General features: G+C 34.7%; 1 protein-coding gene across 1 annotated transcript in view; it reads left to right on the top strand.

Annotated features, from left to right (window-relative positions):
* Positions 1 to 7674, top strand: part of LOC144443691 (neuronal acetylcholine receptor subunit alpha-10-like) — a 31081-nt gene extending 23407 nt beyond the window's left edge. The window contains exons 2-6 of the mRNA XM_078133229.1: positions 1093 to 1238; positions 2723 to 2767; positions 3603 to 3712; positions 4799 to 5334; positions 5729 to 7674. Of these exons, the coding sequence (XP_077989355.1) occupies positions 1093 to 1238; positions 2723 to 2767; positions 3603 to 3712; positions 4799 to 5334; positions 5729 to 6270 (1379 nt within the window). The 3' untranslated portion in view covers positions 6271 to 7674. The remainder of the gene's footprint in view (positions 1 to 1092; positions 1239 to 2722; positions 2768 to 3602; positions 3713 to 4798; positions 5335 to 5728) is intronic.
* Positions 7675 to 14707: the final 7033 nt, after the last annotated feature.

The following is a 14707-nucleotide window of genomic DNA, read 5'->3' on the forward strand; positions in this document are numbered from 1 at the left end:
TTTTATGGCATGTAAATTCAGGTTTATGCACGGTCTGGGACGATTTCATAGTAGATTAATCTGTTATTAAAAGAATTATAATATAACTTTATGGTCATTACATAGTAAGATTATGCGATGAAATTAGATGGAACACGAATATGTTTCCCTGTAGGATGAATAATATGTATAATATACTAAGAGCATGAGTGTCATTGGATCCCCTCCCCCACACATACAAATCAAGCATTATCAGTATCTCTGTTGATAATGAGAATATTAATTAGGTAAATTTAGTAAAGCTCTTGGTATTTACTTTTACAGGGTCGTGCAGTTCATTAACTGACTATCATCTCTTAAACCCCAGGATCCATTGTCATCTTCTTACATTTAAGATACCCGAATTGAATTACTAGCTACATATATTTACGTCTGATACCAGTATGCTCACTCTTCCGTAGTCTATTAGTGTCTTGGTCATTTATTTAAGAAGACTTCAATAACAGAAAAACAACTTAACATTAATGGCCTTCCTTTTCGGAAATGATGAAGATGTGATTTTCTTCCTTATCGAAATAAGGTCATTTAAATGATTTCCGAGTAGGTAAATAATGAAATGGTATAGTTGTAAATGTAAGGATAGAGTTCTACTTTGTCAAGATGCGTGTCTTTCTTATCTTTTCAAGTAGGAATGATAACCTTCACACATAGTTAAGGTTATGACTCAAAGCCTTAGGCTTCAGTTTAAAAATACTTTACGTGTGAAGAATAATCACTCTACACGTTATCCTTGCTAAGGTTTAGTGTAGTGCAGACGTTCGTGATTTTTAAAGCAATGTAGTTAAACAACAACAACAACAACAACAACAGCAGCAGCAACACCAACACCACCACCACCACCACCACCACCACCACCACCACCACCACCAACAACAACAACAACAACAACAACAACAACAACATGAAATTGCCAAATTTCAAAATAACAAAAACAGTGTTTATGACAGGAAATTGAACGATGTGTTAACATTTGACCTATCAAGCAATCCATATTAACCACTGCATTTTCAATGGTGATTTTAACCTAAAACTATACTTTCTTTTGGTGTACAGGGCCCATCCATTCATCTACAGCGGGTGTAATGTTGGTGGAGTCACTTTTAGATGCTTATCCAAAGTATCCTGTTCGTCCAGTGAAGAATGAAACTACACCGGTTGTGGTCAATCATCGTATGACACCTATACAACTTATCGATATGGTAGGAATAAAGTAAATGTTATTAATACAATATAACCATGATACCTTTATTATGGTCGTGCTTTGTTATCTTGCACGTGCTTTTGTAAATTTCAAAATAGTTAGAGGTACTGTTTTCGAAAGTATGCCATGCGACAAATTTATCACAAATAGCTTATTGGCTGCATTCGATGTCAACTCTCTTTTCTCGAGGTATCAATGAAATCAATATAAATACAAATGAACTTCACAAAATGTCGAATACAACTATTGCAGTGGACGTATACGTGTACAATAGAAGGATGAACTAGAAGTTTAAGAATCCCGAATTCAACAGATTATGTTAAAATGTTTCGGAGAACTTCTCTCACAAAACGTTAATGACGTTACTGGGTATGGTGTTTGGTGTTTTGGTAGTGACGTCTCTAAAGTGAGCATGATGAAAACATTCATAATTTAACATGTTTCCTTGATTGTTCTATTAAAATAACACGAAACAGTTTTAAAATAATTAGAGCCACTTGGGGTTATCGAACTATGTTGTAATTAAAGCCATGATCTTATTTTTTACCAGTTGTATTAAACTTCTCAAAAATCTTAATATATTAATGTATCTCAAGTGAAGACATTTATCGCAACAACCTATATCTATCCATGAACATCGAATTTTCAGCGTTAATTATCAGCACTTTCTAATACCATGTGTAGACATCATTTGTGAGAGAGAGAGAGAGAGAGAGAGAGAGAGAGAGAGAGAGAGAGAGAGAGAGAGAGAGAGAGAGAGAGAGAGAGAGAGAGAGAGAGAGAGAGAGAGAGAGAGAGAGAGAGAGAGAGAGAGAGAGAGAGAGAGGGGGGGAGGGGGGAGGGAGAGAGAGGGAGAGAGAGAGAGGGGGGAGGGAGGGAGAGAGGATGAGGATACATGAATGTGCATGTCTTTCGTGCATGTCTGATGAACAGTAATTAATACAGGGTGAGACGTCATCAAGTGACACTTTTCTTCGTGTAGCGTATTGTGTTATATATACCTCTCCCGAGATATGAATCCAATTACGACAACGGTAATGCATCATAACCAGATGATGATATCTTTAGGAAATGAAAGTACAGTGAGACGTAACTGTTAACTATTTTCTTTTCCCCCCTTTTTTCAAACTTAATTCGCAAGTGGACGAAAGTTATTAAATGTCCTTCAACATTGTATTACATCAACAAATTACATGGATTGTGTACTTAGCAGAATAATATTTACCTGCATCATGCATAGAACATGTACAGTAATACATATGTATAAACACCTAAGTAAAATACTGCTACTACTACTACTACTGCTACTACTACTACTACTACTACTACTACTACTACTACTACTACTAGTACTACTACTACTACTACTACTACTACTACTACTACTACTACTACTACTACTACTACAATATAAAATGTTGTAATTCTTTCAATTTTGCTATATATCTGAAAGTAATTTAACTTCATTATTGTCATTTTCAGGATGAGAAAAATCAAGTTATAACTCTGAAAAGTTGGCTTGGTCAGGTACGGACTATTCTTTCATAGCAAGCACACAATAGAATGCAAAATTAATTCAATCCCACAATTTGAGTCGCAACACACATATTGCAAAAGCTATCGACAAAGACATTTTACAAGGAGAAATTATATTACATGCTAACTTTTCCATTAGAGTATGAGTGCTAGACATTGGTCTTGAATAACGAATTAGAATGTGACGGGGAGGCGCGGCGTTACTCAGTGTCTGTAAATTTATCTCAAAAGACATTTTAACGCGCCTGATATAATGCACGAGATATTGTCGATCAAATTTGTGAGATTAAGTTACATCTTGTGTTAACTTTGCCATTAGTGTACATGAATGCTAGACATTGGTGTTGAGTAATGAACGAGAATATGACATGGAGGTGATGATGTGCCTAAACATGACTACTAACTACATGTAACATATAACACGTATGTTTGCAAACTTAACGCAGAAGACATTTTAAGTCACCTAAGTGTAAGAGATCTACTTTATCAAAAAACTTTTATCAGATGAAGGAAAATCTTACGTTAACCTTTCCGATAGATGACATGAGTGCAAGACATTGGTATTGCTTAATGACCCAGCGTGTGACAAGAAAGGCATTGCTGTGCATAAATATAAGTATATTGTAGTGTCATATGTACGTAGACGAATATTACCCATGTTTTTATATCAATACCTTTAATTCAGATTGATGAGAAACAGTACCAGAAAACATTATCGAAATCCAGGCATGCTTGCCTCTTTAGACAAGTAATGATACGCATTAAAACTTTTGTTTAAATATGTAACAACTACAAAACTGTACTGTTTTCTTCTCATACAAACTAGGAATGGAGAGACGAATACTTACAATGGGACCCTTTTATTTTCGACGGCATAAGAACAATACAGATTCCAATTTCAGAAGTTTGGCAACCAGATACAGTACTGTATGGAAGGTAAGTGTTGCAACGTTTTCATTCTTTTCAAAAGCCCGTCTGTATTGTGTTTAATTATGTAAATACACAACAACGGTGTTGGATAGCACTCGTGTGAACTTCTGTCAAATTGAATGTAAACTTTTTGTGGGTGTAGTCAATGTGAATTTTATAACTCTTTTGTTACTTTGTCATGTTTTCTGTAACAAATTTTAATTTTTTTTGTATCATTGTTGCCACGGCATTTTGAATACCCCTAGGAGGATCACATTGGAAATAAGTGTTTTAAAAATACTTTAATGTGTTATCCTTGGTGATTTTTTATACTTTGTATTGTAATATGTACTTGTACAATTTTTACCCAAATAAAACTCAAACTCAACTTGAAGCCATTGTTTGAGTAAATATGGACATTACTAGATGAATATTGTTTTCATGGTACATTTAGCTCTGAGTTATCAGGTGTGTATTGTTAGTCCAGAACGCTAAGTATTAACCATTAGTGTTATTAGCGGTAGCTTCTAATCAGTCTTTTGATAAATTTCGCAATGATGAACACAATTATTGGAATGCTTATGATCAAAGCCACCATACAAGAATTTATGGAAACAAGTAAACAGTATGTAATCGATTACAAATTATTACTCGGCAACTTGGCTAAGAAAGATCACCACATACATACGTCGAGGGATAAGAAGTTCTAGTTGTTTTAAAATACACAGAAACATTTTAATCGATTGAATCTTTAAATATGGCGATAAGTTTCTGATATACACATTTCTTCTTCTGGGTGCTTTATAGGCCTATGGTTCCTTTCTATTTTATCAATGGAGTAGTAAGGATATGTTCATTCTTTTCCTTACGACCAACTTAAAGTTTGTATTCCTGACCCGATTGTGATCCTAATCTGGCACGGACCTTTAAAATATAATTTAACTTCGTTTACCTCAACCGGTAAAATGCGACCGGTAAAATTTTCTTCTGAATCAATTTGATTGTGCTTGGTCATCAGCGCACAAGTAGATATACCGATAAAATGAAACGTTCAGACATTTAATTACCTCTACCGTATCTAATTTAGTTTTCTGTATCTGTGTTTTTCTGCAGTGTTAAGGTGAATTTTCAACGGCATTTTGATACAGATGCAATCATATATTCCGATGGTAAAGTACAGGCATTACAACCAATGGTGCTGAAGTGTACCTGTACTATAGATGCTACACTATTTCCATTCGATGAGCAGAGGTGTGATTTCAAATTCGCATCTTGGTCCTACCATTCTGGGCTTATCAACTATACACAAAGTGTCCACAGTAACATCGAACGATTCACCGAAAACGGCGAATGGAAAGTTCTGGAGATGCCAATAGAAACAAATTCGGAGGAGTATGTTTGTTGTCCAGGTCAAACATTTACAGACGTAACCTATACCATTCATCTACAGAGACGCTCAATGTTCTATGTCGTCAATATCATCCTACCTTCGTTCTTGGCTTGTATATTGATATCAGTTGGGTTTTTCCTTCCTTCGGATTCCGGTGAACGAGTGAGCCTATGTGTTATTAGCATCCTCTCTCAGTTTGTCTTTCTCACCGTTATATCGGATTACATGCCACCGACAGCCGAGGTTGTTCCTTATATCCGTAAGTTCTACCTACTTCAAAGTTGTGCTTCATATGTTTAGTAATCCTTATAATCAATTTGAGTATACTGCTTATTTGTTGTGGTTAAGATCATAAACTTAGATCTTATGTCATACGTTTTACACAATGCGCAAGAATCCATGTAATATCAAAGATGTTTTGAAATATTTAGATATTACTTGCTTGCATTTTACACACGAAGGAGATGCAGGCAGGCATGTTTGCATTTTACATGTTCCCTTCAAACTCATGGAAATAACCACGCTATAATCATTTTGATATCAGACATTGCTCGAATCACTAAGTCTTATTGTTTGCTTGGTTTGCTTGATTATATCATAAACATTCAAACGCATGCTTGCTTAACAATCAAACAAATGTTATTCTTTTTCAGAGCGATATTTCTTCATTACAATTGGTCTGGCTGTAATGTCTGCATTTGTCACAGCGTGTACATTAAATATGCATTTCAAAGGACCCGTTTGTCCCGAAGCACCCAAGTGTTTGAAAGCACTGGCATTCAGGTATCTTGCAAGTTTCGCATGTACAAGAGTACGTATTCGCAAATACAGAATAAGAATACATAGGCAACGTGTTGAAAATTCACGAAGTGAAGAAGTACCACTGGGCCCTTATCGTAATGGTACACAGATAATGAGGCAGCTCAGTAACGATTATAACGATGGCCAAAAGGGAGCTTGTACCAACGACATGGAAGGAAGACAAGGAGAGTTCTATGACAAAGACCCGGAAACCCAAGAACGACGACTGCGCGAATGGCGAGAAATTTCGCGTATATTTGATAGGTCATATTTTGTTGTCTACACCTTGTTACAAGTTATTCTAATTGGTAGTTACCTTACATTTATCGCAATGAAAGGTAAATACTCACATGAAGAGGAAGACCACGACACACATATGTCTGCCCAACATTAACTCGATCCCAAAATAAGTAAAAAAGTAATACCCGTATTCATGTTATCTTTATAACAAAGATATCTTAAACCATGTAGCTAGCTACGAACTAACTCACTTTCTAAAACAAGAGTTCCATCTATAACAGGCTAGGGAATTTAGGTTTATATTGATATAATGAAGTAGATGTTTCACACAAGTGTATGATCTGTACCTAGTATAAGCTGGTTTGTTTGAAATGTATATCTTCGAATCACAACAATATTGATGTTACCGCTATTTTACAGTGTGTTTTTCTAGTTGTTAGTTCAATCTAGTTGGATTTATTCCGAATATATACTAGTATAACCGACTCACGATACAGCATACTTGGTATTTGTATATGGCTAACCCACGTTTTATATGTGTAAGTTTAACGTACTAGGTCAAATATGCTATCAATAAAAAGAAAATATTCAAATGCATAAAAAGTTTAACGATAAGGATTAATTCAATTTACCATCCGTCCCACATTATTCATTTTCGAACCTTTTATTTATAACTTTGTTTACATCTTACACAACAATCTGTCTTGATAATATAGTTTTGATATACTAGTATTTGGCTATTATTTTACCACTTTAAGCATTCTAGGATTCGTTTCTGTTGATTTGAAAATGTTATGCTGGATACTTTCCACGTATAGTATATATGTGACTACTGTGTAAGACTTAAATACCTCAATACAAGATATATCGAATCTAACAGAGCGAGAAGACATTGATGAACACAATAAGGTTTCATATTGACGTCAAAAAAAAGAATTAGCACCAGTTGTGAACACAAGAAAGATTGTATTATCGTAATACTGTCCTCTACTGGAAACCGTTAATTGTCTGTCATAAAGAGTCTGCAGAGTACATGAGATAACAATAGCAGAATCTTCACCACAAACAAAAACACTTGCTCTGACAAATGGCACATCATAATAAAGGAATATGAATTCAAAGACGTTATGTTATGTTAACGTATTGTAAATTTGCTTCTGCACATGCATGTATATGCATTTTGTTACACATATGTATTATTTTAATTCATTGCTATGGCTTGTAATAGAAAAATACTACCAGTACAAAATGAAAAACCATGACATGTATCATGTCATGTATGTATTACCGATGTTGATGTTTGTACCCGTCGATAACAGCACTTTGCAAAATGTCGAAAAATAGCTTTGTAAATGAAGGATCGTTAACTCCAGAGGACATGGGACCGGGACATGGGTATCATACCCAATGCATAGATTGTAGTGATATTATCCTCTCTGCTATTATTAACACTGAAACCAATTTGTATGACATCTGAATAATGTGTGACTTCAATGTGCTCAGCGTATTTATTAAAAGAATATTCATGTCAACAAGAGAATACATCTACAGCTTTTCAGAGAAGGTTGCTCGAGGCGTTAATAAATATACTGTAAAAGCAATGTCGTTGTTGTTGTTGTTGATGTTGTTGTTTATGGCTTTCTCACTTATAACATCACGGTATGAATCAGAAAAAAAACTACAAATAAGTGATGAAATAATCAGGCTATGCATAGTACTGTTATCATTAATGTCACAATTCATGTATTAGCTGATTGATAATAGTGTTTGAACAACATACTACGGTGGGGTCCACTCAATAACGGTTAATTAGGCTAGTGTTCTTGTGGGCCTGCTTGTATTCATGTTACATGATCATATGGTATTTATAATATATTCAGTAATTTTCCTACGCCCTGATATGTTTTATGAAGGAAACTATTCAAGACATTCTCATCAATTTTAACAGTAAAACGATATCACCTCAGGAAAGCTTAAGTCATGCACCAGTTATTCTACTCTGACAAAAAGGTAAAGAAGTGATATGAATACAAATAAGTGTATCGCCTTTGATGCATTCATACTCATACACAGTACTGAATTCCGATCATTTGTGTCTGATAAATACAAGAGAATCACACTTCCTCTCACATATTACCGGGGAACTACTTCTGTCGAGACAAAGCGGGTCTTAATTATTACAGATATCTCGTATCATGCTTTAATCATTAACTGTTCTGCAGCAGAATAAATGGATGATTTCAATCTAAGTTGATCTCTCACGTACATCATTGCGTATATTTTCTGTTCACTTTGATGAATTTCAGATTGAAGTGAAATTGCACGTAATACTACTATGATTCTACATTCCAATTAGAATATACACTATACTGCATGTTTGCAACGATAATTAATCTATTCTTTATCTATAAATATAAAATTAGAATTCATCTTAGAAATTCATCTTCAATCATATACCGAAAATGTATGCATATATATAAAAAAAAACATTTCATAATATCCAACATTTGGAGACGAAGTGGTTTGTGACGTAGTTACATATCCGTCAACAGTTGCCACACTGTAATGATGCATTGTGTCACCTTCTTTTAGCTTAAGTAGCTGACCCATCCTAAGTCCAGTCCAGTCCAGTACATTACAATACAGTCCAGTGCAGTGCAGTACAGTGCAGTACAGTACAGTACAATACAGAACAGTACAGTGAAGTACAGTACAGTACAGTACAGTACAGTGCAGTGTAGTGACAGTACAGTACAGAACAGAACAGTACAGTACAGTACAGTACAGTGCAGTGCAGTGCAGTGCAGTACAGTACAGAACAGAACAGTACAGCAATGTAATGACATACGATAGGATAAGACTTAGATGCAATGTGGTGTTATGGTTTGTTACAACACAACATAACATAGCACAACACAACATACCATGATAGAAGGTAATATGACACAACTTTTAAATGATCAACTAATGACAGATAATTTTGTCTGTCGATATGGTGTAACCACAATGGAAACTAATACAAAACAACATTCAAAGAACCTTTCGATGTATTTGTCCGCTTTCCAAATGGAAAGTATTCCCACGACCGTTATCTGGACATGTCCTAGATTATTCGAGATACGAGAGGCTTTACTGAATTAGGCTCATGTGGAATACGGATAAGGGGAAGAGATGATATCATTTCACGAGCATCTGTTGCATGATTACATTCTACTTTCAACGTTCGTGTTATTTACTCCATATGCATGCAACGCCTTCATTGATCCTTATGTGTCTCGGAGGCTTTATAGGGAAACATGAATTGTACGTGCTCGAATTATATAACAAATATAATATCTTAAAAGAAGTTTCTGACAAATGCGGTATTTCAGACACAGGGTACATATTTATGTCATTGGTCCTAACATTCCAACTAATGATAGCTTTACACTAGACGAAGCTAACCTTGAACAATCTTTCTACAAACTTGATCCTATATTTCTATCCTAAATGCTCAATAACATGATTTTCGTCATTTTACAAGTCTTGTCTTTGGAAACAGATATGGGTAAAGCAATGTGAATGTTGGACCAAACGTCCCTTAGATAACCTGATAACATATAAACGGACCATGCAAGGTAAAACAAAACAAAGTAGATATCCTACCGGGGACCAGGGCCTTATATTAAACTTATAAGAATTAAATTTAAAAAAAACTATTGTGGGGAGGGGTGTCGAAAACTGTTTTGACCAAAATATTTTCATTTTTCGTACATAATGCTTGTCCCTACGAGAATGTATACACTTTTATTTAAGTGAATTACAAGCATATTTGCCTTTATAGTAAAAATTCACCAACTTTGATCGAAGGTAATAACCATTATTTGCACACTTTTATGTAAGGGATTACATGTTAGTTCACATTGTGTGTACTAAAATACTTGTCACTTCGAATACACGAGAAGCCAGAAGAAAGTCTCGGATTTACAGATTTAATGCATTGTTGAACCAAAAGGTCACATGGCCAAGAGAGATATAATTAGATTAATTATAGGGAAGACAGCCACGAGCGAAATAAAAAAAGTAATTATTGAAATTGAAATAACTCTCCGTTTCATAAATAAAATTAAAGAATATAGGTAACATAAATAAGAGACAGTGTAAGTTCTTTCTAATTTGACACTTACAAAGGCTGATGTTATATCAAAAGCGTTTCATGCAACAATTATTCATGACAAGCTAAATAAGTCTTTCTCGAAGACATAATCCCAACTTTTCAACTTCCTCATAAATATTCTGTAATTTTTGCGACAAATATGGCCGCCATTTGGTCATTATCATGAAGGTCACGAAACCAGATGTGCAATATTGGACTACAGTATCTGACATTTGTGCCTGGTTTGGTTGAAACCAGTCCATGCATTTTAGAGATATACTTTGAACAATACGGGTCATTTGACCTTGAATATAGAGGTCAAAGTCAAAGCTCAAGGTCCCATTACAAGAATCACCTGGGTGTAGACGCTCAAATGTACACCCAAATGCGAGCTCTATATATTAAGCTTCCGGTGTTATGCAAATCGCGAATCTTTTCGACAAAAATGACTGCCATTTAGCTGTATCAGGAAGGTCATGAAACAAAGTGATAGACATATGCTCAATATGACATTTGTTAAACGTTTCATTGAAATGGGGCTTTACAAGTTTGAGATACAGGTGGGCCTAGATGGGAAACATCCCCCGGGCATTGCTCATTTAGAGCTAATAACTACACTTGTACATTTGACTAAACATTATATGCTATATCAGGAAGCCTACCAGTAAAGTTACTCGTCAGCTAATTGGTTATTGGTGATCACAGTACCAGTTTATTTTTCCCCGACCTTGTACCTTGATCTTTATAATTAAAACTGTGGTATGATTGACAGCTGATTTGTTGGTGAACGATGTCAATGGAAAGTGTCCTTATAACAGATCGCGATAGTATGTGCGTGATCTTTAGCCACAATAAAAGACAGATGATTTTTGGGTGAACAATATCAATGGAAAGTGTCCTTAACAGATCGCGATAGTATGTGCGTGATCTTTAGCCACAATAAAAGACAGATGATTTTTGGGTGAACATATCAATGGAAAGTGTCCTTAACAGATCACGATAGTATGTGCGTGATCTTTAGCCACAATAAAAGACAATATCCTTTTCAAGGAAGACTTCATAACTGTAAATTGGTACCAGTAAAATTTATATATTAGCATTCCACACTATAAAAAAGAAAGTATGACACTACCACGTATAATACAGTACAATGAGAATGGCTTGCGAATTGAATCTATCAAAGTTAATTGTCACATTTTAAGAAGGCGTGTGCTTTGTACTTGTGTGCCTAATGTGGAACTGTTTATAAAGTAATATGATATCGAGAATGATAATCCATTCAACATGATATATGGCGTGCAAGGGAACATATTTTACTGCAATTTTACTGGCTTTAATGGCAAACTTTCATTTATTAAAAATTTACGAGTATCTGTAAAGCCCTATACACCAGCGGTTTGCCAATAAGTCAATGAATACAGTATATTTAATATGACACTGCACACGAAGCTGAAAAATACGGGTTATGACTGTAAAGAAAATATGCTTAAGTTGAACGACCACGAAATACTCAGAACGTATACATAAATGAATGACCAGTATTTACATACGTACCGTGGTTTTGACCCTTTTTTCGACTTATTAATAAGTCAAGTTTTGAGTCAGGAATTTTAAGCATTAAATGTAGAGTTTTGACCCCCCCCCCCTCTTTGACCCCATGTACGATCGTTGACCCCATATTTTGGACAAGTAGTTTTCAAGTTGCAAATTTTCAAATTTCTAGTGATTTGAATCCGCCAGAATACACTTGTACCCACCCAGCCAAGTACCCACCCATCTCTGTCATGTCCTATGTGGACTTATCAAAAATAGATATTATAGTGCTTAGTGTACATAGAAGAAAATGGCCACATACAGCCCTACTGGGCTGTAATAGACAAATCAATCAATATTGATATTAAAATAACTAAATTATAGTTGTCACATGTTTCAATTGTAGATGATGTGTTTCCTGCGACTGAAAGCCTCACTGAGTACAACTCTGTGGCTTTAATTCGTAAATCACTGTTCCTGTTTAATGAAACTAGAAAAATTGCCTTGAGGAGTACTAAATGTAATATCTGAGTGAGAAAATTATTATATTATATTTTTTATTTCATCCAGAAAGGAATTGTGCCACCAGGTACAATATCATCCCTTAATGCTGTGAGCACTGAATATTTGAATATATAGTTACATACATGAAATGTATCTATTAATATAATTCGTCGTAAATATATGCTTGACATGATTTCCACATTCAGTTCTCTAAAGATATTGGCAGTTTTATTGTGATATTTTCAAATAACTATAATAAATTTTTACACATTTGGTGACATTCTTGTACAATGCATATCTGTCACAGAGGTTATTGTTTAAGATCAAAGTGCATAGCTTCAAAACATCCGTATTAAAGTGTTCATTGGACGCGAATCATCATATATTGACGAAGTAAGTGCCACATTTCTAAACTGAGTGTTATGATTGCCATGTGTTTCTGCAGTAATCAATTACTCAAAACTCAAAACAAAATATTGCAATTTGTATTATGTACCCATTTATCAAAGTATTGAAAAGAGAACTTTTTGCCAATGGTCATAAACACTGCATACCGATATTCATTAATTATTTATTTTACCAGACAACAATTTGACTGTGAACGATGACACACATAGGATTATACTCGGAGAACACTTTTGAAGACAAAGGGTAATTAGGTCACATTCTTTCATTTTGAAATGGAGGTCAAATGTGTAAACATTTTCTTGGGTTAGTAATTTTATTCGGGCCGACAAACCCTCTTCTGTGCGGTGAAAGTATGGACGAGGAGATAAAATATTTGTATATAGTGAAAGCAACGCCTGTATGAAAAACGGCTACAGATCAACCAGAATTTCCTTGATTTATACGGTTCTTCAAACAAAAAATCAATAATAGCAAACAATAATATGAAATTAGTATTGCAAAGACACACTTCATTGTTTACATAGATAAGTGATATTTAATGAATAATAAATTGTTTCTAAAGCAATTATTTCATTATATTATCACACATGTTGATTAGATATGTTAATTTTTTCAGTTAATAATTCAATACCGAATGACATCATTCAACAGAACAAATAGTATAAAGTATAACCGGTTGCTTCATACTAAACATTTTTGGCAAATCTTTACGTGTATGTGTTATATGACATACTGTGAGGTTTGAATATAAACACAGCAATTCCCTCTTTGTAGTAATGTATTATTGAAATATTGTCCCCCTACTCAAAGAATTAATAGCATAAGCACATGATTGTTTCTAGGAGCTGCACAAACGTAGATTATTTGTCATCAAACGGTATAATTTCTGACAATACCAAACATGACGATATATTTGGCACCCGACCATTACAATTTCGCTTTGACATACATGTATATAACCTCAACACGTGTCAAAATATTGCTGAAATATGCGTTCCGATTAAACCAAGTCATATAAGTGGAGCTTACTGTCAAGCATAGTCTGACCTTGAAGACTCGTAATATGCAAATCATCCATGCCCTCGTGTTCATTTAGATCCAATGAAACATCAAATAGTCAAATATATTTATCGCAAGCCGGGTGCCGTAAATGTAAAATTTGGTATTCACTGGTAACAGATCATATTATCTTTAGTTCGATCGATAACTAAATAAATCGGCTGATATAAGTCATCACTCGCACTGTATAAAATTACTTTATTATTTGTAGGTCCCACATCGCCATTCGTTATGTTTTATCGTGTCCACGCATTCAACGCTGTGGCAATGTATCACTTAATGTTATTGTGGTATATGCTGTTTAAAAGGTTTAAGGTGAAAACATAGATATTTCAAATGCAAACTGACTACGCTTCTCACCTTTGCGAATCGCATGGCCTCCCAGAAGTATCACTAAATTATGGTGAACAATAAGTGGTTCAAATAAAACACCTGTTTAACACTTTTATGTTTTCACTTCATGTTGTCATGTGCAGCTTAAACCGTCGCAAATTCCGATCCTTTCATAAACTTTCATTTGATCTCACCGAGACCTCCAATCTCTTTCCAGTTGGTTAGAAAAGTGGAAGTAATCTTGCTGCAAGGCATATTGTGAATAAACGTGATGAAAGCGAAGCACATATATTACGCAGGAGTTTGATCTTGTTCAACTACATATAAATCTAATTCCAAACTCGACACTCAATCTCGCATACAAGCATATCATTTCTTACAGTATGGTGTACTTGTTATTGAGAGGCCATAGTATTGTCTTTATGTAGGTTCTTTTAATACCAAGATCGTTTGGAATTTAGGGATCTTATGAAACTTCGATTACTAAATTGATACAAGTTAAAGAACTGCAAGGAGATTGAATACACACTTGAACGTGAAACATATGTAGGTCTACAATTATCGTTTTGTTATTCGATTTGATCAAGAACTAATTCAAATTTCAGATAACGTCTGAAAT

This window comes from Glandiceps talaboti, chromosome 12, assembly GCF_964340395.1.
Source record: "Glandiceps talaboti chromosome 12, keGlaTala1.1, whole genome shotgun sequence".
In the NCBI taxonomy this organism is placed as follows: Eukaryota; Metazoa; Hemichordata; class Enteropneusta; family Spengelidae; genus Glandiceps; species Glandiceps talaboti.